Source organism: Barbus barbus (genome assembly GCF_936440315.1).
Source record: "Barbus barbus genome assembly, chromosome: 27".
Lineage (NCBI taxonomy): Eukaryota > Metazoa > Chordata > Actinopteri > Cypriniformes > Cyprinidae > Barbus > Barbus barbus.
In genome coordinates, this window is record NC_136755.1 from 1,814,832 (window position 1) to 1,842,435 (window position 27,604).

Consider the following 27,604-nt stretch of genomic DNA (forward strand, 5'->3'; position numbering starts at 1 on the left):
TTCATTTACAAAGTAGTGTCTCTAGTACAGCAGTAAAAAAAACAAAAAACAGAAGTAAACAGTACAGGCACTGAAGACTGGAGTAATGATGCTGAAAATTGTTTACTATTGTATTATTATTATTTTAAATTGTAATAATATTTCATGATATTAGTGTTTTTACTGTATTTTGGATCAAATAAATGGAGGCTTGGTGAACAGAAATGACTTTTGAACAGTAGTGTACGTTCAACGATTTCAGTGCAGTTGACATAGTTACGTCCAGTAGGTGGCGGCGTGGACTGTTATGAGTGAGTCTGTCAGTCAGCAGACTATTCAACCATTTCTGTCCAAAAGTCTGCTTTATTCAGGAACTTACTACGGCTATCAATATGTCAATCATAGCTATTTCAAGAGTGAATCCCGCATTTATATGCCGATGTAATTCCCGAAACTTTGCAGCGTGTATGTGGCCGTTGGTCTTAGCAGCATGAAAAACAAGTTTTATACAATTCTGAATGGATTATATATCGCACAGAAACCGCACAACGAGCACTCCATTTATAATTAACTTACTAAAAAGCTGTCACTCATCTTCATCGAGATCTCTAGCACCCCAGAACCAGGCCTAATAATAATTTATGCAAGGAATACAAAAGACATGGAGTTGATAAATATATTGGAAAGATATATAGAGAAAATTACCCCTCAAAAAAGTCAGTAAGAAGCTTCCTCTTCCCGACTGCGAGTGGAGGTTTGTTATTCTGCATTTTTTTAGCTGAAGTTGGCTTGACGGAGCGGCGCCAGTCAAGCAGTTATGTCAACGATGTCCTGCGCTTAGCGGTCTTTAGATGTGGGGCGGGGCGTTTAAAATTTAAAGAGACATGACAACTAGCCCATAAACAAACTTAATATAAATTATTGTAAATAATTCACGAAATTTAAATTTATCATAGCCATTGCTTGAATTTAATCACATTTGTCATGATCATTTTTACTCAAATAAAAATGTCTGAGGGAATAAGTCTATTTTTTACTTCTTATGGGGGGTCCCTAATGCCTTATGGGGGGTCCCGGATCCCCCCAGCCCCCCTTCAATTCGAGCAGTATATATATATAGGCTATATATTCTATTTCTACTTAATATAACTCCTGCAAATTGCATTTATTGGTGCAACCACAGGTTAATTTAGTCAAATTACATATTTTTTTACATTTTATAAAAATTACCTTTTACCTTTAAAAGCATATAATAAATTAGGCCTATTTTCACGCACTAACAAACAACCCTTTACCGTCCGATTGGTTCGACTGAATGACCGAGAAGCGATCATGTGTCAGAAGTGAAAGTGAAAGAAGGATCTTCTGCAGTTTTGGGCGTTAAAAGCGCTGACGCACCGACTCTTTGTGTAAAAGCGTGGAGAGTAAACGTTTAAAAGCGGTATTTAGAAAGCGCTTTACTCCAGACTGTTTGTTAGAGCTATAACTTTAGATATCATAGCCTACAGTGCAGGTGAAAGATGTTAAACATATCGGCAAAGACACCGACCGGAGGATTCTCTTTTGAGAACACGCGCAGGTGAGAGACATCGTTAGGGAATGACAACGTGATCAAGACATAAAATACAATTTTACAATTGCTAAGTAGCCTACTAATATGCATGCTGTTATGTTTGTGATGCTTTCACAGAAATGCTGTTCTTGAAGCAAACTTGTCAGAGAAAGGTTACAGTGCGCCAAACGCCAGGAAGACTGGCACCACCATCGCTGGCCTGATGTTTAAAGTCTGTTTTCTCAAAGCACCATTTATTACCGATTAAATATTTAACTTAAAAGTTTATGATGTGTATGTAATCGATTGATTTTAAATAAACATTGCAATATTAAATTAATAAAATGGTGTATAATATTTAATTGAAAGAAATAAAAAATAAAATGTTTATTTTTAATTTTTTATATAGGATGGAGTGATTTTAGGTGCAGACACCAGAGCCACGGATGATATGGTCGTAGCTGATAAAAACTGCATGAAAATCCATTACATAGCTCCCAAAATCTAGTAAGTTAGTTCCTTCCCAGATAGCAAGAAAGCAGGTGAAAACCACTGAATCAGTTAAAAAATAGTTGATTTGTCGAGGTTAATGGCATTATCACTTTTGTACCCGCAATTAACATTGAAAACATTTTGATTTCAACAAACCACCATTTTTGTGATCAGTGTTTGCTTTAGTTGGGTTCTTGACTCGTGCTTTTCATTATGTTAAGTTTATTTCAGTGCTTGCAATAGGCTTTCATTCTAAACACTTATGCATTAATAAAGAAAGAGATGTTCAAAAGTTAAGTCGGAGTTGATTAGGTTTTGTGATGGGTGTCAGGCTGTGATAAAGTTGAGAAATTATATTAATAAGTTTCACAAATGCAAAGATACTCTAGCAAAATATAAAGAGAGATTTAGACATCAACACTCAGCAATGGTGACAATCATCAAACTAATTCAGATAAACAGATCAACTGCAATGCATGCTGGGAGTCATGAATGAGTTTTGTACTATGTTGATACACAGCATGCATTCCAGCATAAAATTTCTGCTGATTCTTGATGTCTAATTGATGCAGCAATTTACCGAGATATTTTTTTTTTGTATTTTCTGTTTATTCATAAAAGTACGAAAGCCGTACGATTGCTTTAATCTCACATTGTAGTATCACACATAAAAACAACACCCTTCTGAGCAATTATTTAAAAAAACCTCACAATGATTACAGTCCCCATTATCTGATCCCAATGGATCTTAGTTTTCATTGCCTCAACAAATGCATTTCAGCATATTGTTACAAAAGACAATGAAAACACTAGAGTACAAAGAGTCAAGAGCCCATCTAAAGCAAACGCTGATCACAATAATGGTGGTTTGTTGAAATTGCGGGTGCAAAAGTGATGTTGATTCAATGCAATTAACATTGACAAATCAACTATTATTAACATTGATTCAATGGTTGCTTGCTATCAGGGTTGGTTGCTCATCATTAGAGTTCAAGGCCGTTTCTCAAACGGAAGGCTTTATCCTCCAGGGGTCGCATTTTCTTATTTTAGAATACTAACAGTTGTAAAGTGGTAAATTTGACCATTATTCTTAGTTAAGCGTAAATTGTTATAATATGCTTATGACTCCCTAATGCAATGCTCAGTTAACTGGAATAAACCAGGCTTGATGACGTATGCAGCCAGCAAATGCGACCACCAGAAGATGCAGCCTAGACCCAAATCTCTGTCTAAAGCTGTCTTTACATTGCCTGTTATTTTGTCCTCTCTCCACTGAAGTTGCTGCGGCGCAGGTGTTGCGGCAGATGCGGAGGTCACGACTCAGATGATGTCATCAAACGTGGAACTGCATTCACTCAGCACAGGACGGCCTCCTCTCGTCGCCATGGTGACCCGGCAGCTCAAACAGATGCTGTTTAGGTGAAGGAGCTCTTGCCATTTAGTTCAATTCATTTGACTGATACATCATTCTGTCTTTAAATTATTGCTTTTTATGTGACCCCGGAGCACAAAACCAGTCATATAAGTATGGTATATCTGTAGCAATAGCCAACAATATTTATTAATTATATATTTTCTTTTATGCCAAAAATCATTAGGATATTAAAGAAAGACAGCCTGATCTCACGGCAATTCATATATATTTTATGAGGTGGCTAATTCGTACAAATTCATAAGACCTCACTCGTAAAAATTCATACAATTCATTTCAAATAGTTGAATCTCACTTATGACACTTATGACTGGTTTTGTGGTCCAGGGTCACATTTTTGTTTATCTTGAAGGACTACTTCAGAATAGTCTTAGGACTTGGACTGATTGTTTCCCATTGTTGTAGGTATCAGGGGCACATTGGTTCTTCTCTAATTGTGGGAGGTGTGGATGTTAACGGCCCACAGCTCTATAGCATCTACCCTCATGGTTCCTATGATAAGCTGCCTTTCCTTACCATGGGTAAAGTCACTTTTTCCTTACCTCCTCTCTTTAAATGCTGATCTTTAAAATAAAAATAAAAAACACCACCTGCCCTTATTTAGCAAAAACATATATTTCAGGGTCTGGAGCAGCTTCTGCCATTTCTGTATTTGAGGATCGTTACAAGCTAAACATGGAGGTCAGACAACTGTTTATAGATATTCATACTGATATTTTCACACATGGCATTGCATATTTGTTGTTAGTTGTAATCAAGGGGATATGTGGACTGATATCACATAAAAAAATATTTAAAAATACGAAAACATTCTATGCATTTTAAAATTCTAAACGTTTAATTGTTCTGCATGGAACACAGAAAAAGAGATTTTGAATAATGTTTGTTCACAATGATTGCATATAATGACCTTGGAGCTCAAAAATGACAAACAATCTGCATAAAGTATCCTAAAAGTAAGTCAGCTTTGTGTAAGGAACAGACTATTTGTTATTCTCTGAAATCTTCCCCTCGGCTATACTGTGGCTTTAAAAACTAATTTGCACAATATATTTAATCTTGCCACAGCGTGACCTGGCACATGAGAGCCAGTTGTCATGTCAAGTCAAATCACCTTTATCTATATAGCGCTTTTAACAATACAGATTGTGTCAAAGCAACTTTCCAATATCAGAATAGGAAAATAGTGTCAATAATGAAAAATGACAAGATTAAACACTCAATTTTCAGTTAAAGGCATTTCATTATTGAATTCAATGATGTCATCATTTAGCTCAGTTCAGTTTAAATAGTATTTATTTAATAGTTGTGTTCAGTAACCTGAAACTGTGTGTCTATAAGCGAATTATAAAATGCGAATATGACGGAATATACTGTAATAGCAAATACTATGATCACTTTCTATAATACTGCAAACTTTCTATGACACTGTGATCACTTTCTATTTTTAGTGACCTTGGTTGGTATTTTCCTATATTAAACTACATCTGAAATCTTGAATTTGAAACTTGAATCTGAAGAATATAAAAATCTAGTAAAAGACATTGGTAAAATAATGTTATTTATTTTTAAAAAATTTTATTAACTACAACCCACTGAATAATTGTGAATAACGGAACAGCACAATATAAAACTACTGATTTACAGTATATGAAAAAAAAAAAACATATTTCAAAATTATTTTTACCCCCAAAACTTTTATATACGGGGAAAAAATATACATACATACATACATACATACATACGAATATAATACATACGATATGAATATTATTCCTGTTTTCTATTATATTCTGCAAAAATAAATAAATATTCAATTAATCAATCAATTAAAACAAAACAAAACAAATAATTATTCTTTGAACAGACCTTTGCCCTGAATGTGATTTTTTAAAATCCCACTTCTAAAACTCATGTTGTATATTTGTTCTTTCCAAACCCATTTCTACATAAACCCTTGGGAATGAAAAGCTGGAGGAAGCAAAACAGCTGGTGAGAGATGCCATCACTGCAGGCATCTTCTGTGATCTGGGCTCCGGCAGCAATGTAGACCTGTGTGTGATCACAGACAAAACTGTGGACTATCTGAGAGGATATGACCACCCTGTTCAGAAAGGAATGAGGTGAGATATATACCCCCAGTTCCACAAACAAGGTTTAAACCTAATCCCAGACTAAAATGTAAATCTGAGCTGTTTCAACTGAAAGAAACTTGCACGGACTGATCTTAAAATATGTCAGTGCTTTTGTTTTATCTCAAGATACACACCAGTAATGTTTTTTTTCTATGGCACATTTGTAAAAACTACTTAAATGTCCTAATTGACCTATTGCCTAATCCTGGTTTAACCTAAACCCTCTCTATGAAATCAGGCCATAGACTACTATCAGATTTTTTTCCATATGCACATTGTCCTGGGGTTGGGGGGCTGTGCATTCCAGAAAGCAGGGTCAAATTGCCATCACATAAACCACAAACTCGAGGTCTTTCTGAAGGCCAGTTCACACCACACTGACAAACACCAACAAACAAGTTGGCCGTTAGATTAAGAATTTTATGAAATATTACTGTCATGTTCACACTGCCCCAACAAAACGCTGACTGAACGTTCCCTCGGGTGAAAACCAACCCCAACCAATGCCAACAGACGCCAGCAGGGGTAACACACTGATCAGACAAAACACAACGAACTTGTTTGTTGCTGTTAGTCTGTGTGGTGTGAATTGGCCTTCACTGGCCTTTAAACACAACAGAAATCTGCAGCGATGAAGTACTTTTGTAGGCCAACCCTGAGGTTAGCATCACCCTGGCTCCAATTACAACAAAAATATATGATTCTTACTTACATGTTTTGTTCATCATAATCGTCATAAATAAACACAGCTTTTGATTTTGAAGACTAAATTCAGTCAGCAGAAGATAAAAACATTTTCTCTGACATTTTGACATAATTAAAGAGTTCATTTGCAAAAACAGATAACTCCATTTTTAACAATTTTCAAAAATCATGTTTTTATGTTGTGCATAATCTCAATTAAACTGCAGTTGGGTTATTTGGATTTGGTTAAAAAATAACTACAAAATACAGCTAACTAACACAATAAAAACATGATAACAATAAAAAACATGATTTTTGAAAAAAAAAAACAGAGTTATCTATTTTTGCAAATTAACTCTTCAATTGTTCGCATACGGCAAAAAATGCTTTTCTTACTTAGATTTTCTGTCTTGTTTTCAGCCAAAATATAAAAAAATTAAGTGAGTTTTTGCTTGAAACAAATAAGAGTTTTTGTTTTGTTTGATCTGCCAATGGCGAAAGCTAAATATTCTTGTTTTCTGTTTGAATTAAGATTATTTTGCTTGTTCTATGCAAAAACACTTAATTTTGACTTGTTTTTTCTGAAAAATCCTTCTCGATTTAAGAATTTTTAGATATTTTGGCTGAAAACAAGACCAAAAATTTAAGTAAAGCATTTTTTGCAGTTCAAGAGTGTGATAATAAACAAAGTGAGGCTGTGAAAGCAGACTAAAGTGGATACATTTTCCTGTTCAGCGTAATATGACAACCTAGTCCCATTTAACCACTTGTTAACAACCGACTTTTTCAAGAAAAGTAAAATCTTTTTAAAAACCACAGAGGGGTATTATTAATGCATTTCGTGTCGTAGAATACAATTTGAAAATACATAAAGCTTATGTTAACCACAGATCAAATTTTTTAGGCATTTAACCAAAAACACATTTAGAAAACCCACTGACTTTGGGATAATGGAACCAGAAGTGCTAAGATGCTAATTTGTTTCCGGTTTTTGACCTACAAAAACACAAAATCTTTGCAGCACTCTATTTGTGTACTTTGCACTATTCTATGCCATTTTTTGTATATATACTGTAAATAGTGCGTTCTCTGTAAATTCCAAAGAGAAAAAGTGCACTTCAGAATTGTAACTTGATTGATTTTGTTTTACTTATTTAAATGAACACTGGACACTTGCTATGCACTCAACCATCATTTAATTACATACCAGAGGAAGAGGCGCTTTCATACTGGATAACACAAATAACCTTATAAAATTAATACTTTCTGGATTATTTTCCCTGATCAACCCTCATCCAGCTCAAAAGAAATTGTTGAGAAATTGCCATGGTCTTTTAATAACCTTCTGTGTTTACAGCTATAGATATGTTTTAATAAAATATCTTGACTCAACTAAATATTCTCTCGTTCTTCCAATAAACCAGGGCGGGTACGTACAGATACAAGCCTGGCACTACTGCTGTGCTCACAAAAACAGTGACACCTTTAACACTGGATGTTGTGGATGAATCTGTCCAAGTGATGGACACAGAATGAGACAAGAAGAACATTCTTTGCTTCACTCATTGGAAAATATGAGGGATACTGTATGTGTGTAGTTTAAACGTTGAGATTAAGGAAAAGAAGAGTATTTTTTCCTTTGTGGTTTGAAAATGTTTTGTACCTTTCCCTTGTATTCAGTCATTTGCATTTGAGCTGCTCAAAACTGTTTTGCAAACACTGTAAAATATTGAAGAGACCTGACGGATGCTGAATGAGACATTTCCTTACACCTGTCAGATAAAAGATATTTGTGTAGTTTTACAGTTCATTTAATAAAATTTTAGATTTACAAATGGAAAGAGTGTCATTTTTGCAATGTGACATTTCTTTAAACTAACTGAGCTAAATATTCATTTAGTAGGTTTTATAGTTTTATAAAAAATTATAGCCACATATTTCAACATGATGTTGTAAAACAGTAATGTTGCATTGCCTTGGCTTTGGTATAACACTTGGATATGTGCTGGTCAGATGAAGAACAGGATGAAGTCCAGGTGGAGTGAGGATGACGTTCAGACAAAGTATGAGCATTAAAACATTTTTAAATGCATGCATTTATGAGGGAAAAGGACAATTAATGTATAAATGATTCAATCACTCATCTAAAAACGAGGCTGTGTATTTTGCCACTGTTCACAAACGTGATCACCTATGTTGACATCTCATGTGATCATGATTTATAGAGTAATCAAGAACCAATAATATACCTTTTATTTTGATGATGATGAAATGATAAAATTGGAAATAAATGGCTCTTTTGTTGTAATAATGTTACATTATCATGTTTATTATCCGTACAGCGTTAGGCTAACCAAGACTTGTAATAGCACTTGCACGTTGTTGCTCTTTTGTTGGTTTTGATTCTTATGTCCTCATTTTGGATAAAAGCGTCTGCTAAATGACTAAATAAATAAAATAATGTTTTTATTTATAATGTTTTGGATGTAATGATGATATTGAATTCAAGATTTTCGTGTACTTTTTCACTTTCGTATAATAGACAATTCTGTGTAAAATATAACAAATTTAGACCCTTCAACCTTCAATCTAAACCTTTGTCATGACAGGAATGTAAACATCTGGGATTAAATAACATACATGCGCGCACACACACACACACACACACACACACACACAAGATGACATAATAATACACTATATTGCCAAAAGTATTGGGTCACCGCCTTCTAATGAACAGGTTTGACTACTTTAGTAATTTCCATGAGTACAAATGACTTGTACCAATGACTTGTACATACACTATATGGACAAAAGTATTGGGACACCCCCTTCTTTAGAACAGAAGAAGGCACTTCCAAAACCGAGCCAACAAAGATGGGAGCATAATTCACGTATTTAAAAACTGTATTTCCATCTCAGTTGCAACAGTTTTGAACGTCTAAAATAACTGAACCCCTATACAAGTCATGGGTGTTTGGTGAGTTTTCGGCTCAAGGTCTGCATTTAAAGTCACACCAGAGGTGTTCAGCTGCGAAGCTCTACTGCGCAGACTCGGGCTCCAAACGAAGCTCTCCTGCGCAGACTCTGGCTCCAAACGATGCTCTACTACGCAGACTCTGGCTCCAAACGAAGCTCTCCTGCGTAGACTCGGGCTCCAAACGAAGCTCTCCTGCGCAGACTCTGGCTCCAAACGATGCTCTACTACGCAGACTCTGGCTCCAAACGAAGCTCTCCTGCGTAGACTCGGGCTCCAAACGACGCTCTACTACGCAGACTCTGGCTCCAAACGAAGCTCTACTGCGCAGACTCGGGCTCCAAACGAAGCTCTCCTGCGCAGACTCTGGCTCCAAACGAAGCTCTACTGCGCAGACTCGGGCTCCAAACGAAGCTCTCCTGCGCAGACTCTGGCTCCAAACGACGCTCTACTACGCAGACTCGGGCTCCAAACGAAGCTCTACTGCGCAGACTCGGGCTCCAAACGACGCTCTACTACGCAGACTCGGGCTCCAAACGAAGCTCTCCTGCGCAGACTCTGGCTCCAAACGACGCTCTACTACGCAGACTCGGGCTCCAAACGAAGCTCTACTGCGCAGACTCGGGCTCCAAACGAAGCTCTCCTGCGCAGACTCGGGCTCCAAACGAAGCTCTCCTGCGCAGACTCTGGCTCCAAACGACGCTCTACTACGCAGACTCGGGCTCCAAACGAAGCTCTCCTGCGCAGACTCTGGCTCCAAACAACGCTCTCCTGCGCAGACTCTGGCTCCAAATGACATCACTTACTCACGATGGCATACTGTGATGTTTTGGCAAAATGGCTCGAAGAGGGAGAACTCAATTCCGCATATTTTTTTTTTAAGCTAGTAAAGCGTAATTTTACCCTCCCAACAATTGAACAACTTTGTGTTGATGGAAAAATGGTTAAAGATCCAAAGGAAATAGCAAACTACAGTGCCAATTTTTATAAGAATCTTTATAGTTCAAGGTATTCAGAGCAGACAACGTCCTCATTTCTAGACTCGGTTAATTATGTTAAGGTCATATCTGAAAGTGATAGATTTTTTTGTGATAGCATTGTTACTCCTGAGGAAGTACAAAGAGCAATTAAGAGTTTGAAAAACAATAAGTCTTTTCCTGGATTTTTTATAAAGCTTTTGATTCAGTTGACCGTAAATTTATATTTAAATCAGTGAGAAAATTAGGTTTTGGTGAATATTTTTGCGGTAAGAACTCTATATTACAACTGTAGTAGCACAATTAAATTAAAATATGGTACTTCTCCTACATTTAACTTGTCATGTGGTATTAGGCAAGGGTGTCAGTTATCCCCTTATTTATTTTTACTAGTTTCCCAGATATTCGCTTCTTATATTTCTAATAGTGGTCTTCATGGTATCTCTATTGCTGACAAACAGATCAGTCAGCTGCTGATGATACCACTCTTTTTTTGCAAGATGCTAATCAAGTTCCGTTAGCATTAAAGTATATTCAGCAGTTCTCCAAAGGATCAGGCCTGTTCTTGAACCTCTCTAAGTGTGAACTGATGTCCATCAAAGAATGTAATTTGTCAGAAATTTGTAATATTCAAATCAAAGATCAGGTATCTTATTTAGGTGTTATTATAACAAAACATAAATTAGAAAGAAGCTCATTAAATTGTAATCCATTGATTGAGAATATAAATAAAATTTGATTGATTGATTGATTGAGAGTACTCAGAAAAAACTGAATATGTGGCTCCAGCGTGATGATCTCTCATTGAAGGGAAGAATCTTACTAGCCAAAGCTGAAGGTTTGTCAAGGTTAACATATGCTGTTCTCTCTTTGAATGTTGACACTGCCATTGTTAAAAAATTGATACAATGCTTCTCAACTTTGTTTGGAAGAATAAAACTCATTTTATTAGAAAATCTGTACTTATGAACACCATTGAGAAAGGGGGTTTAAACTTTCTTGATTTCACCACTTTAAACAACATGTCACTCGGTGGATCTTTGTAAAACATTTGTTGGAAAACAGTGCCTTTCGTCATCAAAGTCAAAAAACAATCAGAAAATTAGAGTTTTGTTATGTGATCTCTTATTGGAATGGTTTAGTAAGTGATATTTCCTGGAAGAAAGTTTGGTCATTACCTCACAAATATTTAATTACTAACAAAACGAGAGAAATTGCTTTTAAATTGATTAATAGAATTTACCCGGATAAGTGCTCTCTTAAAAGACTTAAGAATGATATTAAGACCAACTGTTCTTTCTGTTTAGAAAACAATGAAACTTCTTTACATTTATTCTGGAATTGTTCTGACACAACATCATCTTGGTGTGACATTCTTGACTTTATCAAATGTTATGTGAATCCTATTTGAGTTTACTTATAGAAATGTCATTTTTGGCTTTCATGAATGAGAAAAAAGAAATGATGCTTATTTTATAAACCTTATTTTCCTGTTAGCTGAATATCATATTCTTAAATGTCAATTTTCTAAAAGCAAACCTCTTTTTTTAAGATTTGTAATTGAACTGAAAATGTATTTTGATTCTATTGAGTTCTCCACGAACTTGAAAGCAATGAGAGCGGTGGCTTTGCTGAGATGTTTTGGCTTCACTCTATAATGGAAGGAAGCGGAGACGCGTCTATGGCCGAATGCTTCACTGAGTTATTAGAAAAATTGTAAGAGAAACTGAAATTGTGTTGTAATCGGATATTTTAAATGTCCTCAAAGGACCAGAAATCCTCACTAAACAACCGATTAGAGACATCTATGATTGGTGCATCTGCAGCAGCGCTGAGAAAAGTAACGAGAATCATATAGATAAGCTTTTTTCGCTAAAGCCCACCTCTCATTGGCCAGTCATGCATTATGGGCTCTCTCATTGGTCAGTCATGCACTATGGGCTCTCTCATTGGCCAGTCATGCACTATGGGCTCTCTCATTGGCCAGTCATGCACGATGGGCTCTCTCATTGGCCAGTCATGCACTATGGGCTCTCTCATTGGCCAGTCATGCACTATGGGCTCTCTCATTGGCTAGGGAACTGTGTTAGCAGCGTGCCGCACTATTTGAATTCGTGTGTGATCGAAGACTTCAAAAACTACTTGTTTTGGTAAATAATGCGCTGGTTTTGTGAGTTCTGATTGCCTGAAATTTGTAGACCTCGCCAAATATAGGGCCCAGAATAGAGAGAGAAAGTGTCTGACGTCGCGCAGTCGTTTTGCATTCAATTGTAATAGTTTTGTAACGTTTTGTAAGCTGGATAAAACATTTTCCGGTATTTAACGTGAGTGTATAAGAGAGTAATGTTACTGTGATCGGCATCCTTTCTCACGCGACTAACAGTTGTTTTTGGTGTGTTGCAGTCTAGCGCTGATGATCTGATATTGTGTGTTCATGCGGCATAATAAATCAGGTCACAGGCGAAAGCCGTCGACCCCCCGGCGCAGATCTCCCCCAGAGCCGCGGCCAACACCGGCAACCTCCACCAGAGCCCGGCGCACCAGCGGACCCTCCGGTAAACCCGCTCACACCGGCGTGCTTCTCTCAGCTGTGTGCCTCATGCATGCGCACTTAATGAGTTCTTTCTTTTCTTTTTTTATCGAATGCTTGAAAACAACAATAACAATTGCCATCATTGTCAAATCTTAACAATGCAACAACAGTCCAGAGGAAGTGCCAAGTCCTTTAGCAAAGCCATTGTTCTTATTGCTTTTAAGTCTGTAGAGAGTTCAATAGATTCAAAATACCTTTTCATTTCAAGTTTGAAACTCAAAAAACGAGGTTTGCATTTGATCCTGGTCCACAAAACTCCTTTTTACATCATATGAAAGTTGAATAAAAAATATTTCCATTGATGTATGGTTTGTTAGGATAGGACAATATTTGTCTGAGATACAGCTATTTGAAAATCTGGAATCTGAGGGTGCAAAAAAATCTAAATATTGAGAAAATCGCCTTTAAAGCTGATCAAATGAATTCTTATCAATGCATATTACTAATCAGAAATTAAGTTTTGATATATTTACGGTAGAAAATTTACAAAATATCTTCATGGAACCTCATCTTTTCTTAATATCCTAATGATTTTTGGCATAAAAAAAATTAAATTATTTTGTTCCATACAATGTATTGTTGGCTATTGCTACAAATACACCCCAGCGACTTAAGACTGCATTTGTACTCCAGGGTCACATTTATGTAGTTTTAGTGACAATAAACCCAATTATGAAAAATGTTTTCGTGTTATTATATTTTTAACAAAAATTACATTTGTACCAAGGGGGTGGTTTCTTAAATAGCGCATACTAATAAGCTTATATAAGCAAATACTTCTGCACTATTGTTTATCATAGTCCATAGTTACAACAAAAATGTATTTAGGCTTTTCTAGTGGTTATTTTGGGAAAAACAGTAGGGGGCAATTTCCCCACTCTACTCTAAATGTTTTTAGCATCTGTTTTCATAGTAACTCACAGATTCAGAGCTCTGCTGAGAATGTCTTATTATATTATAAGTTATGTTAACCCTGCCGTTTCTGGAATACTCTTCAGGTGAACTGAACATGTACAAAGTGAACTGTATGCCATAGCATTAGCTAAATGATTACCGTTTATGTGCTTTCTGTACTAGAAGCGTCCCCGCGCAAGAAACACAAGTTTCGCCCTGGCACTCGGGCACTTATGGAGATACGCAAGTATCAGAAATCTACGGATCTGTTGCTGCGCAAGGCCCCTTTTTCACGACTGGTACTACTGCTTCTGTGCATCCTTCAATAATCACCTCAGACAAACCTTTTAACACTTAATAATTTCAAACATGATCAAGCTGTTTTATTGATGTACACATTATTTTCCTCCTGACAGGTTCGAGAGGTGTGTCAGACATTTAGTCGAGAACACATGATGTGGCAGGGATATGCTCTAATGGCTTTACAGGAGGTAGGTGACAAATAAAAACAATTTATTTTGCATTTACATTGCATTATACAATAGAGTTCTGCCCTGGATGCTGATTGGTCCGTGGAAATAGCTGCTAATATATCTAAATCACTGTGCAGAACACACAGTGGAGAACTTTTAAATTAACTACAAAAATGCGTGTCTTTGGTATTTTTATTATGTATGAAGGTGAATGTCAAAACATGTGCAGTTCTCAAATCAATAAATGAAAAAATAAAACTTTTTTTTTAAGAAAAGGAAGCCATTAAGACAAAGGTAAAACAAAAAGTGACTAATTCTCATTATTGTAATTTCATTGCAACTAAACGATGAAGGCTGTAATAGTAAAGTTGTCAAAGGATAAGAAATCTGGTGCACTGGTAATATAGTTTTGATATTTAATTAGTTCTGTACCACTTGCACCACCACAGTAAAACCCCCCTTTAACTCATTTATTTAATTTTTGTGCTAATAAGTAATGTTAACATGTAACTTTCAAACTGCAGTGTAAATGCAGACAAACTGATTAATTAGCAAGACCTCTTCACTATTTTATGCATCCTATCGGTTGCTATGGTATCAATATTTTTACGAAGGTTGATTAATAAACGTTACTCCCAAAACTTTTATCCAAATTGTGACTTTTTAGTATTTAGAAAGTGAGCGAATAACGAAACTGTCAGTCACAGTTGGAATTCAGTGCTCCTGCTAAAAAATCTAAGTAGCTACTACTACAATGCATAATGTACATCTTATTTACATTGTGTTTGCACTTTTCTGGTTTTAACGAGAGGATTCGCAAGCGTGCAGGATCACTCCCTGATTACACACTCGGGTGTTCTGAGCAGCGTTTAGTGGATTCTGACTAACTTAAACACCTCTAATTGACCATTGTGTTTATGCACTGGATTGGCTACATTGTTTAACACTGCAGAAATACATTCAAATGGAAACCTCTTTCACTCTCAGAGCGCAAATAAAATACACATGGCAGCATTTGAAAGCAACAATCTATAAGCGTGTACCAAACACATTACCAATATGCCATTATAATAGTTTCACCTGACAGTGCTCTTGCATTATTTGAGGGCTCTTAGCAGCCCTATAAACACCAGAGCCCATATTCACAAAACATCTTAAGGCTAAAAGTAGCTCATAACTCGCCCATTTAGGAGAAAATCTAAAAAAAAAAAAAAAATGGATGTCAACATTTCACAAAACATTACAACACTAAAACTAGCTCCTTAATCTGTGAAACGTTAGGAGTAGTGAAGAGGACTCCTAGCCTAAGTCATTAAGACCAAGCCACAAACTATACTAATATAGCTGTTGCTGGCAATCTGCCTCGGAACAGAAACATTTGATGATAATGAGCTTTTAAAAAGGAATCAACTTTGGTTTTGGAGGTTATCCCAACTCCAGATTTTCCTTTGATTATATCCTTGTTCTCATTAACCATTTGGACAAGAAGTAACAGCTGTTCTTGTGTCCAGTTTGGTTTTCTTTTACGTTTGCATGTCTTACTATCAGCCATGATTATTCTACTGTTAATTAAAAGGCTGTTTATATGCATATTCAGTAATTGTGAGAAGCACACTTGTAAGAGGCTGACAATTAGACACTCAGCCTGCATTTTAAAATCTTTTTGAATGTGGCAATTAACGTTTTTATTTTTAAACCTTCATTTGAATATGATATCACGCTCTACAATATTTCTATGAATCAATCTCTGACAGAGACTATCAGCCAATCACTGTGTGCATAGTTATTAACACTCTGACATCACCCATAGCAACGAGGTAAACCCCGCCCCCTTTACTCTTAGCTTAAGACTTCTCTCTATTCCTTAGTACAAGTTTGTCTCAGCAGCTTTATGGATAGGTTTTAAGAGAAAACTCTATTTAGGAGCTATTTAGGAGAACTCTTCGTGGTAAGAGAAAATGTTTTGTGAATATGGGCCCAGATCTGTACTTACTGCCACTCACCTAATATGTGATCGTCCTGGGTAGGGCTGAGTATTATGTTACATGGACATACAGTTTTTTTTTTTTAAACACACTTCAAGCAGTAGACCAATCACAACAGACTGGGGGTGGCTGACCAATGAGAGCAGACTGGGATTTTTGGGTTTTAAAGAAACCAAAACTAAAACATTCAGACAGAAACCGCATACACAAGCTAAGCACAAACTGCATATACAAATGTTTAAAAGAAAAAAAATGTTTCAAGTTTTTAATGAATTTTACTGTTGCACTTTAACCTTTATGCTGTTCAAGAAATCAAACCTTTTTCAAAACGGGCATACTCATTGTTCATAAAATCAACAATGTATTGTAAGTTGCTTCAGATGCCTAAGGTATTTCAAGTATTAAAACCATAATAAAACTGACATAAAAAAGGACATTTACTTTTGGTACTTAAGTACTTTTAAAAGCGAGTACTTCTGTACTTTTACTTAAAATCTTTACAACTTACAACTATTACAACTTTCACTTGTAATGTTGTATTATTTGACCAGCAGTATCTGTACTTATTCTCAAGCAATAGAGTCTTTGTCCACCTCTGGACTTTTCAGAGGCGCACTCCACATTGACATATTTTTGTATCTCAGTGTGTGTATGTATGTATGTGTGTGTGTGTTTTTTTTTTATATATATATATATATATATATATATTTATTGTCATCATGTACAGTACATAAGTTGTCTCTTTCATGTGCTTTCAGGCTGCAGAAGCATTCATGGTCCGTCTGTTTTCTGATGCCAACCTCTGTGCCATTCATGCAAAGAGGGTGACATTGTTTCCACGAGACATACAACTCGCTCGGCGAATCAGAGGTGTTGAAAACATGTGAAGTTGGACCTTCTGTTTTTCGGTTTCTTTAAGATTTAAAGAATTTCTGTACAGACAGGAATGTATGGACACTTTCTATATTTGGTGGCATGTAATCTGTTTTCACTCCAATCATATGTTCAAACCGTTGTATATATGCAGCCGAAGAAACCAAATGTTCATATGGCATCGTAGTGCGTTGATGAAATTAGACAATTTTTAAACATTTTTTTAGAATTGTAATATAAAACATTTTATTTTGTGTTGTAAAGTTTCAAAGATGATGTTTGTTCTGATAATGTTTGCTTATAATAAACCAATATTTGCAGTATTGCAGTTTGTGTTGGCAGCTCTTTGGCCAGTCCACATCAGAATGTTTAAGTGTTTTAATCCGCTTGGTTCTTCAATTGCACTAGAATTATCATATTTACTATTGTCTTTGTTCTTGAAGTTTCTGAACATGGATTGCTAACATCCTGTTAAACTGTGGCAAATCCTCGCACTCCCAAATACCACATTATCAAAAGCTAATTATACAAGAGTTCATGTTTTTATCTGGTTAAATACAGCACTGTGATGTTTCAGTGTTGAATATCTTGCTAGCAGGGTCTAGATCCTGCAGGATAGGTACAGTATCCCAAGGAAAGATACTGTTTTAGGAAGGAATGCAAAGGGACTGATATTAGTGTAGCTGATAACCATTTTGATCAGGTGTGCCAAACTCCTGGAGGGCCACAGTTAGGGTTGGGAATCAAAAATCAACTCCAGAATCTGATATTTAAGATCAGGAATTGGATACTTGTTGTAAAATTAAAAATTAAATTCCTCCTATCAATTCCCGTGTGCATTTGTTTTGTTGGTGGTGAATAAGGGCTATTAAAAATGTATTTGTCTTTGAATCATTCATTCAAGAGATACATTCAAAAACACTGATTCATCCAGTACAAGTAAACCATAAGTCATTTGAATCATTCATTCATAAATTCCATGAGATTTTGTTTCGTTTTTGAGTAATGTTTTTTTCTTCAGAATTCAATGTTCAATTTATTTATAAAGCATATTTAAAACGGCTTTAGTTGACCAAAGTGAATACATAAAGCACTGAATTGAGAGAGAACCACAACATCCATTAAGAAGAAAAGTCTCAGTTGATCTCGTGCAGCCCTATTTTGCACACAAACAGTTCTTAAACACATCCAGTAGCCTGCTGATTTTTGCTCATGGTATTTAGCAGCAACTAAATGTTTTGCAAAAAGAGACAGAATAAATGTGTTTGATATCTAAATGTTGACATCTGTTTTAACCACATTGGAATCGAAACTGTGAATCCATAAGAATCAGAATCGATAAGTAGAATCGGAACTGATAAAATTCTAACGATTCCCAAACCTAGTCACAGTCGTGCTGAGTTCAGCTTCAACCCTAATTAAAAACACCTGATCCAGCGAATCATTTCCACCAGGATTACTTGAAAACATATGTGTTGGTGTGCAGTTGGAATTAAACTCTGCAGGAATGTGGCCCTTCTGAAGCACCACCCCAGTCAAGCGCATATATATACCAATTAGTGCTTTTGATGAGAGTGATGAGCTTTATGAAATATGTATCCATTATATATAAGGTTTTTCATAATGTAAGCTGTCTAGAAATCTAATTCGTTCTGGGATAAGAAATGTTTTGTGTTTGGCATTTTGTGGAAGAGATTTATAAAAGGTGAAGTAGTCGGTGTGTGTTGTACTTTATATGACATCACAAGGGAGTCAGCAGATGGTTTGTTAAACCAGTTAGTCAAGTATTAATTTAATATGTAAGCTAATATGTTTGTGGCATAAAAGACCTGATGTGATGCAGTTTTTAGTGATCTGACACAAGTATTTTCATGAGCTGAAGAAAAAGATATGAAAAAACCCCCCAAAAAACAATATCACACTTAAAGCTAAAGTGGTTATCATTTGGGAATATTCATTTTCCACCGATGTAATAGTAAAATTGATTAATATCACTGGACATACGGCTGAAATGCAGAGAGATGTTGTGCAAAACACCATATGGAAGATTTACATGGATTTCTCCCACAATTCTGTGATTCTGTATTCTTATATCACAATAATTCCTATATTTACCCTGAAATGCTATAATATGAAAAATACTTCATGACCTCTCTTTCAGCTTTATGCACCTGTATGGCATCACTTTTTTCATTTATATCCTCAGTAAAGATAACACTTTTAAAGATTGGGCAAGATTCACTACAATAAGAACAAAGTCATCCTCTAGCTGGCAGCAAAGCTTACAGGCTCTACATTAAATGAACATACAGTAATATATACATTGTTAAAATCAATGTTTAAATATGAGATTAAATGTCTGTAAACTTGATAATAAAACTATTTCACAGACAGATCTCTGAAAACGTGAGGTGCTAGAATCACATTATAGTCCTCCACGTCTGCTGCGTTCTCAAAACTCTGGCCATTTGATAATACCTAGAATATCAAAATCGACTGCGGGCGGCAGATCCTTTTCCTATTTAGCACCCAAACTCTGGAACAATCTACCTAATACTGTTCGGGAGGCTGTTTCTCAGTCCGTGTTCGGATCAGATGGTGCATCGGCGCCGAGAGATGATGTATGTGGCCCTGATCGTTGGCGGAGGCCCGACACCTGGATGAGCCCCGGGGACATATCCCCAGTCACCGTAGCCATCCGATCCGGTCCGTATCCAGCCCAGATGGTCACTGCAGTCACCCGATCTAGTCCGTATCAGATCAGATGGTGGATCAGCAACCAGAGACGACCTCTACAGACCTGAATGTCAGCGGAGACCAGGACACAGAGATGAGCACCAGAAACAGATCCCCAGTGAGGACCCCGCCACTTAGCCATCGGGAAAGACCACTGGAACCAGTTGAGCCCTTACAATCTGACTTTGCTGCAGGTGGAAATGAACTGCTGGTTCGTTTGGTCAGAGGAGAACTGGCCCCCCGACTGAGCCTGGTTTCTCCCAAGGTTTTTTCTCCATTCTGTCTCTGATGGAGTTTTGGTTCCTTGCCGCTGTCGCCTCTGGCTTGCTTAGTTGGGGACAATTCATTTCCAGCGATATTGTCGACCTGATTGCAAAGACACTATTTAAACTGAACGGAGCTGGATGATGACATCACTGAATTCAATAATGAAATGCCTTTAACTGAAAATCTTTTTTTAATCTTTTCATTTTACATTATTGACACACTATTTTCCTTTTTTGATATTGTGCAGTTGCTTTGACAGAATTTACATTGTTAAAAGCGCTATATAAATAAAGGTGACTTGACTTGACTTTCACTCTTATGCTGATGATACTCAGCTCTATATTTCTTAACGGCCTGGTGAAAAACACCAAATTGGGAAACTAATGGAATGCATAGTCGATATAAAAAACTGGATGACGAGTAACTTATTACTGCTAAATTCTGAAAAAACAGAGGTGTTAATTATCAGACCTAAAAACCCCACATGTAATAACCTAGATCACTATCTAACACTTGACGGCTGCTCTGTTGATTCTACGTCATCCGTTAGGAACGTAGGTTTGCTGTTTGATAGCAATCTTTCATTTGAAAGCTATGTTTCTAGCATCTGTAAAACTCCATCTCAAAAACAAATCTAAATTGCGACCTATGCTCTCAACGTCTAATGCAGAAATGCTAATTCATGCATTTATGACATCAAGGTTAGATTATTGTAATGCTTTACTGGGTGGTTGTTCTGCACGCTTGATCAACAAACTACAGTTGGTCCAAAATACAGCAGCTAGAGTCCTTACTAGAACCAGGAAGTACGACCACATTAGCCCGGTTCTGTCAACACTGCACTGGCTCCCTATCAAACATTATATAGATTTTAAAATCTTGTTAATTACTTATAAAGCCCTGAATGGTTTAGCTCCTCAGTATTTGAGTGAGCTCTTATCACATTATAGTCCTCCACGTCTGCTGCGCTCTCAAAACTCTGGCCATATGATAATACCTAGAATATCAAAATCGACTGCGGGAGGGAGATCGTTTTCCTATTTAGCACCCAAACTCTGGAACAATCTACCTAACGCTGTTCGGGAGGCAGACACACTCTGTCAGTTTAAATCTAGATTAAAGACACATTTCTTTAACCTGGCTGACACATAACACACTAATACACTTCTATTATTCAAATGCGTTAAAGGATTGTTAGGCTGCATTAATTAGATCAACCAGAACTGGGAACACTCCTCATAACACATGATGTACTCGTTACATCGTAAGAATAATGGCATCTACGCTAATATTTGTCTGCGTCGGAAGATGATGTCGGAAGATGATTTTTATTGTAACTATGGACTTGTAACTTGTGATGGAGATTTACCGAGGAAGTAACATCTGTAAAAGCTTGACTCGCTCTGGGCTTTTCTACGGCTCCTTTCACCAGCAAATTCATCACCTCGGTGCGCAGGACGTGTGCCTCCTTGCTCTGAACCGACGTGGAGACCACGCCGCTGAATCACGGGGATCTTCAAGTGAATTGAAGGTTATAACCTCGTTTTATTATCCCCTAACCCAGTCTGAGGGAAATGGCCTGCCGGGCCTCGGGACCCGACGCTCGTGATAAGTGGAAGAGGAAATTTGCTCTCTTTTTGAAAATGTTTGTGTTTAATTTTTCTCGCTATAACAGCGATTGGTTGTGTGGGCACTATTTGAACGAGCCCAGAGTTCACAACGGTTTTTACAACAAACACATTGCTGTCGGCACCTGGAACTGAACGGGGTGCTTGGAGACACAACAGAGGCTGCTTGGGGGGTGGTCCGGCTGTAGCGAGACTCGGCCCCTTCCTCTTCCTGTCCCCTGAGGTGCCGGGTCCAGCGCTATCTTGGGCCGGGGTCCCTGGCATTTAGGGAATGGATAGCGTCTGGCTGAGCAGGAGCGATGACGGGGCTCAGCTGATTGAGCAGCTGGAGGTGCGGGCTTCGCAGGCAGCTGAATCGGCGCCATCTTGGGGCGACTGGAAGCAGCTGTCGAACTGGAGTGCTTTGACAAGAAGTATCGCATTGCCTGGGACAACTTCTGTGCAGTGGTGAAGCGTTCAGCGAATCCCTCAACCGCAGGTCCAAACAGGCCCATGGGGGAGTCCGGGGAGTCGAGGAAGCACCACTAGACTGGCCATGGACCTGCCAACCGCCTGAACCGCCTGGTGGCACGTAAAGCCAGGTCGGTCATGCTGCGCAAATCCTTAAAAGCTGCAGGGTCTGGGTCAGACTCGTCCATGCAGCGGAGGAGTTTGGCCTGAAAGACCTGGAGGGACCGCCATGGAGTGAAGCGCTGAGGCCGCTTGTCCAGCTGACGAATAGCGAGAGCTGAAGTCGTCCTACAAGACTTGGACGGGTAGGTGTCCTTTGCCTTTGGTCGCGGGCGGGCAGAGATGCGCAGCCACTGACTCATCCAAGGGAGGCAGTATGTCGTACCACTTTTCTTCGGCGCCGTCGACTGATGTGAGGGCGGGCGAAGAGGAGGCACGTAGGTGGGCCGAGTAGGGGGCGCGCCACGATCTGGTGATTTGATCATGGACCTCTAGGAAGAATGGTGAAGCTCGTTGACAAGGGGCTTGACGGTAATGGAGATGTAAAAATAAAAAGTGGGTGGATTTTTGTTATTGTAGGGTGGTTGTGTTCACATACTGCCAACATATATTTATATCCAACCACCATGTAAAAGTGGATTTTGCATAATAGGTGCCCTTTAATAATGTGTGTGTGTTACAAGTAATTTAGACATCACCCGTCTCTGTTTCCCACCATTAATTAATATGACGACTCTCCCATGGCCTAATGTGAGGTGTCCATCAATTGTTGCACCTTTTTTTTTTTGAGAGAGAGTGTAAATACAGACACATATGGGCAGATGGATGGATGCTAACATGGCCTAATGATCTGAACTTTATACTGACAACTGCCAAATTCTTTCTAATGTTTATGAGCCGTCCTGGTGAGGTGCAAAATTAAAACAAACTTGTGGCTTTGTGTTAGATTGCATACATGCCTGTTTTTCTGTAATTGTCCACTTCACCTCTGCCAGTTAAGCTGACTGCGTATCCCAGTTAAAGGAATTTTGATGACATTGTGGAGATGGGTTGTGCGTCACATACATTTTTTAACCAGTTAACAAACAGCTGGCTGTCTCATTGACAATGGACAAATCTAGCATGGGTAGGGTATTTAAAGAAGCTGCAAGGAGACAACTTCAAGGAGATTCAGAGCACTCTGCAAGGTAAGACTTACAATCAGTTCAATGTGAAAAATTAAGTCAGTGCAGGATGATGTTTGTCTTTTTTTTGATGGAATCCTCTCAACTTTTATTTATTCCTTAAATTCCAGATGAAATTCCAGGTTTTCCATCTCTCTTCCACTCTTCAAACCACAGTCTTTTTCTTGCTGGTGCTGCTGGTCCAGCCTCCCAGAGGTCTAATGCTGCCACACCATCCCATGGTTTACCTGCCTACGCTGGACAACCCTGAATGGGAGGCTGCACTGCTCCAGCTTCAGGCTTCACTGGGAGCTCCAGGCGGCAGAGCAGCGGCCGAGCTCCAGCCCTGGGCTCTGATTGAGGAGCCGGGCCCCGAGGAGCTCCTGGAGAGAGTGAAGGCAGAGCTGGGATGGGGACAGAGGAGCATGGTGAAGGGCCAGAAGAGAGAGGAGCTGGGACGGAGACCAATGGGGACATTCCCAGACAACCATATAGTGGCTGTGCCCTATCCACAGGGGGGAGAGGTGGAGGAGGAGGAGGGTGGAGAGAGGAGGAACAAGGCGCTCACTTCCATCGCGGGAGGTTTGCAAGCCTTCAACAGACAGAAAGGAGGATTTGGCTTTCGATTTGGCAGAAAGTGAGGGGGAAAGAGAGAGAGAGAGAGAGAGAGAGAGAGTGTGCGTGTGTGTGTGGATTATTTATGTAGCTATACTTTGGAGACAAAATTTTCCCTAAAAGTGAGCTAAATCTAAATCTTTGGGAATGTCCTTTGAAAATTGTGGGGTGGGGATAACAGAAATAATGCTTATTTCATGGGGAAAATGCAGATTATATGACATTTATTAAAAACTGTTAACAAATATTCTGTAGTCCTCACTTATTTTTTATTTTTGATATAGTGATATGGATGTGTATGTGACTCAACTTGATTTATGTTGCCAATGTAGCTGCATGGCACCTCAAATTGGCAAATATCATTAAAAATCAACTTCTGGTTGCTTTGCAATAAACAAATTGCTAAACTTAAGGTTATATTAAAAATAGTGACGTTCTGAAAAATAATAAATATTTAGTAAGTACAAACCTGCATTTGAGTAAACAAAATATAATTTTCCTGGATTTGAAAAAATATGTATGGATGTTTCTAACCGTTGTTTTTCTTTTCTTTTCTTTTCTTTTTTCTTTTTTGTGGTCATGAAATATGAAAGGGAATGTCATACACATAAATAACTCATTTCGGCCAAAATTAATGCAGAGTGTTAACTAGATCACAGATCTTGCTCTACCTCACATCTATAGCTTGAAAAAGGACTGTGTGTTGAATGCATGGCCACAGTGCATATAGACAACACAAAGATGGGCTTGAATAGATGATATTAATAAATTGGATGAAATAATACTCAGTCTTAAGCTAAAAGTGGAAATAAGCTGTGAATAGTCTAATTGTTTTCCGGTTTTCCTACTTTTTAATATTTGTATACATTAATGCCTATTCTTTAATAGCCTACATTGATTGTGCAAATTAAATATTTTGTATGAAATATATTGCTGTCTCAATACTTTTGGTTTAGTCTACTGACTGAAGAGTTAGCCCTGGCTTAGAGAAATAGGAGATGTATTTGTAAAACATAAATATACTGTGGGCTATGTTGTAAGATAACCATACTATATATTATTTAAATAAAGCTATTTAATTGAATCATCTTTAAATTGGCATATTTTGTTTTGCATATTTTATTTGAAATGGCATTCACAGTAGCTATAATAACTCAACTACGAGCTAGTTCTATCACAACAGGAGCAGAAACTCCACGCTCCACTGGATGGTGGTTATTAGTGACGCTGCGCGCGCTGTTTTAGTATTGGATCAGGCTCTGGGTGTGGATGAGGAATTTTACATATTAACCAGTCGGACTGGAATCAGTTCAACAGAAGCCGTCGGTTGAGGAAGACATGGAGAGGCTCTGAAACCTTAACAGGCTTTAAAAATGGGACTTTTCACCGTTTTGTGCTCGGTGCTGCTGTTCCTGCCTGGAGCCTGAGTCTGCTGCTTCGACGCTGAAGAGCACTTTATATACTTTTATTTAACATAAAACTGAAAGTAAAACCAATGTTGTCATCATTTAATACAGTTCCTCAAAATGCTTAGGCCTACTATAATATATATTAACATAATGAGTGTTAAAAAGACAGAAACTGAAATATTCCCAAGTGTTCGCCTAGTTCAGGTGTGTTTTGGTGTCCAGGTGTGTCGCTAAAATGGCGCAGGTATACAGGTACACAAATACTTTCGGTTTGTTGAACTTCCTTGAAAAACAAGTGAGTTACATCAACTCGACGGATCTTTTAACTAGGTTCTCTAGAAACTAGTACTCCGTTTAACTTAAAATTATATTGAATAAGGTTGAAATAGGCCTATTTTTACCTGCGAGTTTCCGTAATTTAGCCTACTTAAATTAAAATACTGTTATTTTATAGTGGAATGACGTGTTGCTATAATTTCTTTAAAGTTGTATGGTCATTTTTAACCATCTTGAAGGATTCTATCAAATGTCGACTTTTAAAAAAAAATAATAGCCATTAAATTGAAAAGGCCTACGCATTTTCTTAATAGGCTATAATAAAGAGATTTTCTGTCTACAGTAATACTTTAAAGTTTAGCCTACTTTGAAGTCCCAATACTTTAAAGACTAGTTTTGAGAGATTTTTAATAGCAAAATCTGAGTTAGTGTTCCAGTTCTTTAAATACATTATAGAGAAAGGCTATTGTTGTTTCAAAAATCACCAAGATTGCAAGTAATATTTATTTTATACAGTTCAATAAATTATTAGAACAAACAAACAAAAATTGGGGAGATGAAGTGAAGTTTTCCAAAGGCATTGATGAGTACAGCTACGATGGAGACAACTTTCTGTCTTTTGATGATAAGGATTCTCAGTGGATTGCTCCTGTTGATGCAGCTATTCCAACCAAGAGAAAATGGGATAATGTGCCCATCCTAAACCAGTACACCAAGGGCTACCTGGAGAAAGAGTGTGTGGACTGGCTGAACAAGTTCAGAAGATATGGAGATGAAGAGATCATAAACGGCTGTGAGTAAATGTACAGTATTTCTATTTGTTGATGATCTGCAGCTGTCATACAGATATAACTCACTGATAAACTGTTCCCTGTGTCCTCAGCTGCTCCAGTTGTTCATGTGTTTGCAAAAAGGTGCACCAGTGACAAAACCAAGCTGAAACTCTCCTGTCTGGCCACTGGCTTCTACCCCAAAGATGTGATATTGACCCCTGCCTGAAGATGAGATTGAATCATCAGGAGTCAGACCAAACCATGATGGACCTTCCAGCTGAAGAAGAGTGTGGAGATCCCTCAGGATGAAAAAGCAGATTATGATTGTTTTGTGTTTCACAGAACCCTCAAAGAGCCAATGATCAGCAGATGGGGTAGGCAAAACTGAAAGCATGAAATCAATCATTAATGCAGTGGCGTTTCCTCAGAGGAAGCAAGGGTGGCAGTGCCTCCTTGAAAAATTGGATGAAAAAATACAAAAATAAAACAAATTTTAAAATAAAGTGTGTAAATTTGTGTAGAAAATGTAGAAATGACAAATTTTCTAAAGTAGAACTGTTCAACAGCAACACTAGCAATAAAAGTTACAGTTAAATTTTACAGATTAAAGTTACAGTATCTCCCTTGAATTGAAATGACGCTTGAGTTTTAATAAATCCGAGTTGGGAAGCGTACACAATTTACTTTTATTAAAAACAGTAGGCTAATAAGCAAAATATATTTTTTTAATATGAAAAAATGATATTCTACTCTCATCAACTGTACCATTATTCTTTTATAGTAGCCTATTATATTGAACTGACGTCAGCTTCAGTGACTTTCAAAAGAACGCTCTTTACTTTGTTATTCAGTACCCAATTGAACAAAATCTGATTTGATATTTTATAATAGTGATTTTATAATATCAAAATATAAAGCAAAAATTGTGGAAATGAATTATTAATAAGCCATTAAGTGCCTCTCTGCTGCCATCTACTGGTTATAGTGGTAATTTGCTGTCTTTTTAAATTTTAAATAAGTAAAATTTTAAATATGTGTTTGTTTACCACAACGTTTATTTTAGTCATCCCATTAAAACATCACTGAAAAGACACCTGGGAGCCAGAAATATTGATGATTGATAGGGGATCAAATATTTATTTCACTCATTAAAATGCAAATTTATAACTTTTTTGAAATGCGTTCTTCTGGATTTTTGTTCTTATTCTGTCTTTCACTGTTCAAATAAACCTACCATTAAA

General features: G+C 37.4%; 2 protein-coding genes and 1 pseudogene across 4 annotated transcripts; all 3 read left to right on the plus strand.

The window, feature by feature from the left end:
* Nucleotides 1-1,069: 1,069 nt before the first annotated feature.
* Nucleotides 1,070-8,747, plus strand: LOC306847705 (proteasome subunit beta type-7-like). Its single transcript, XM_079381824.1, has 8 exons — nucleotides 1,070-1,558; nucleotides 1,670-1,763; nucleotides 1,941-2,038; nucleotides 3,302-3,442; nucleotides 3,861-3,976; nucleotides 4,078-4,136; nucleotides 5,427-5,578; nucleotides 7,699-8,747. Exons 1-8 carry the CDS (start codon nucleotides 1,500-1,502, stop codon nucleotides 7,808-7,810), a joined length of 831 nt encoding a protein of 276 aa, XP_079237950.1. The 5' UTR covers nucleotides 1,070-1,499; the 3' UTR covers nucleotides 7,811-8,747.
* A 3,544-nt stretch (nucleotides 8,748-12,291) lies between these two features.
* On the plus strand, nucleotides 12,292-17,871 carry LOC306846800 (histone H3-like centromeric protein A). Of its 2 annotated transcripts, none has more exons than XM_079380420.1 (5): nucleotides 12,292-12,378; nucleotides 12,632-12,783; nucleotides 13,899-14,014; nucleotides 14,132-14,206; nucleotides 16,932-17,871. In XM_079380420.1, exons 2-5 carry the CDS (start codon nucleotides 12,663-12,665, stop codon nucleotides 17,058-17,060), a joined length of 441 nt encoding a protein of 146 aa, XP_079236546.1. In that variant the 5' UTR covers nucleotides 12,292-12,378; nucleotides 12,632-12,662; the 3' UTR covers nucleotides 17,061-17,871. The 2 variants fall into 2 exon arrangements, with proteins under 2 accessions (XP_079236546.1, XP_079236547.1); XM_079380421.1 differs by having other exon boundaries at nucleotides 12,328-12,552; nucleotides 16,932-17,403.
* Nucleotides 17,872-25,549: 7,678 nt separating this feature from the next.
* Nucleotides 25,550-26,751, plus strand: LOC306847018 (H-2 class I histocompatibility antigen, Q10 alpha chain-like; annotated as a pseudogene). The gene is made up of 3 exons: nucleotides 25,550-25,558; nucleotides 26,107-26,383; nucleotides 26,474-26,751. The product of its transcript is annotated as an H-2 class I histocompatibility antigen, Q10 alpha chain-like (transcript).
* Nucleotides 26,752-27,604: the final 853 nt, after the last annotated feature.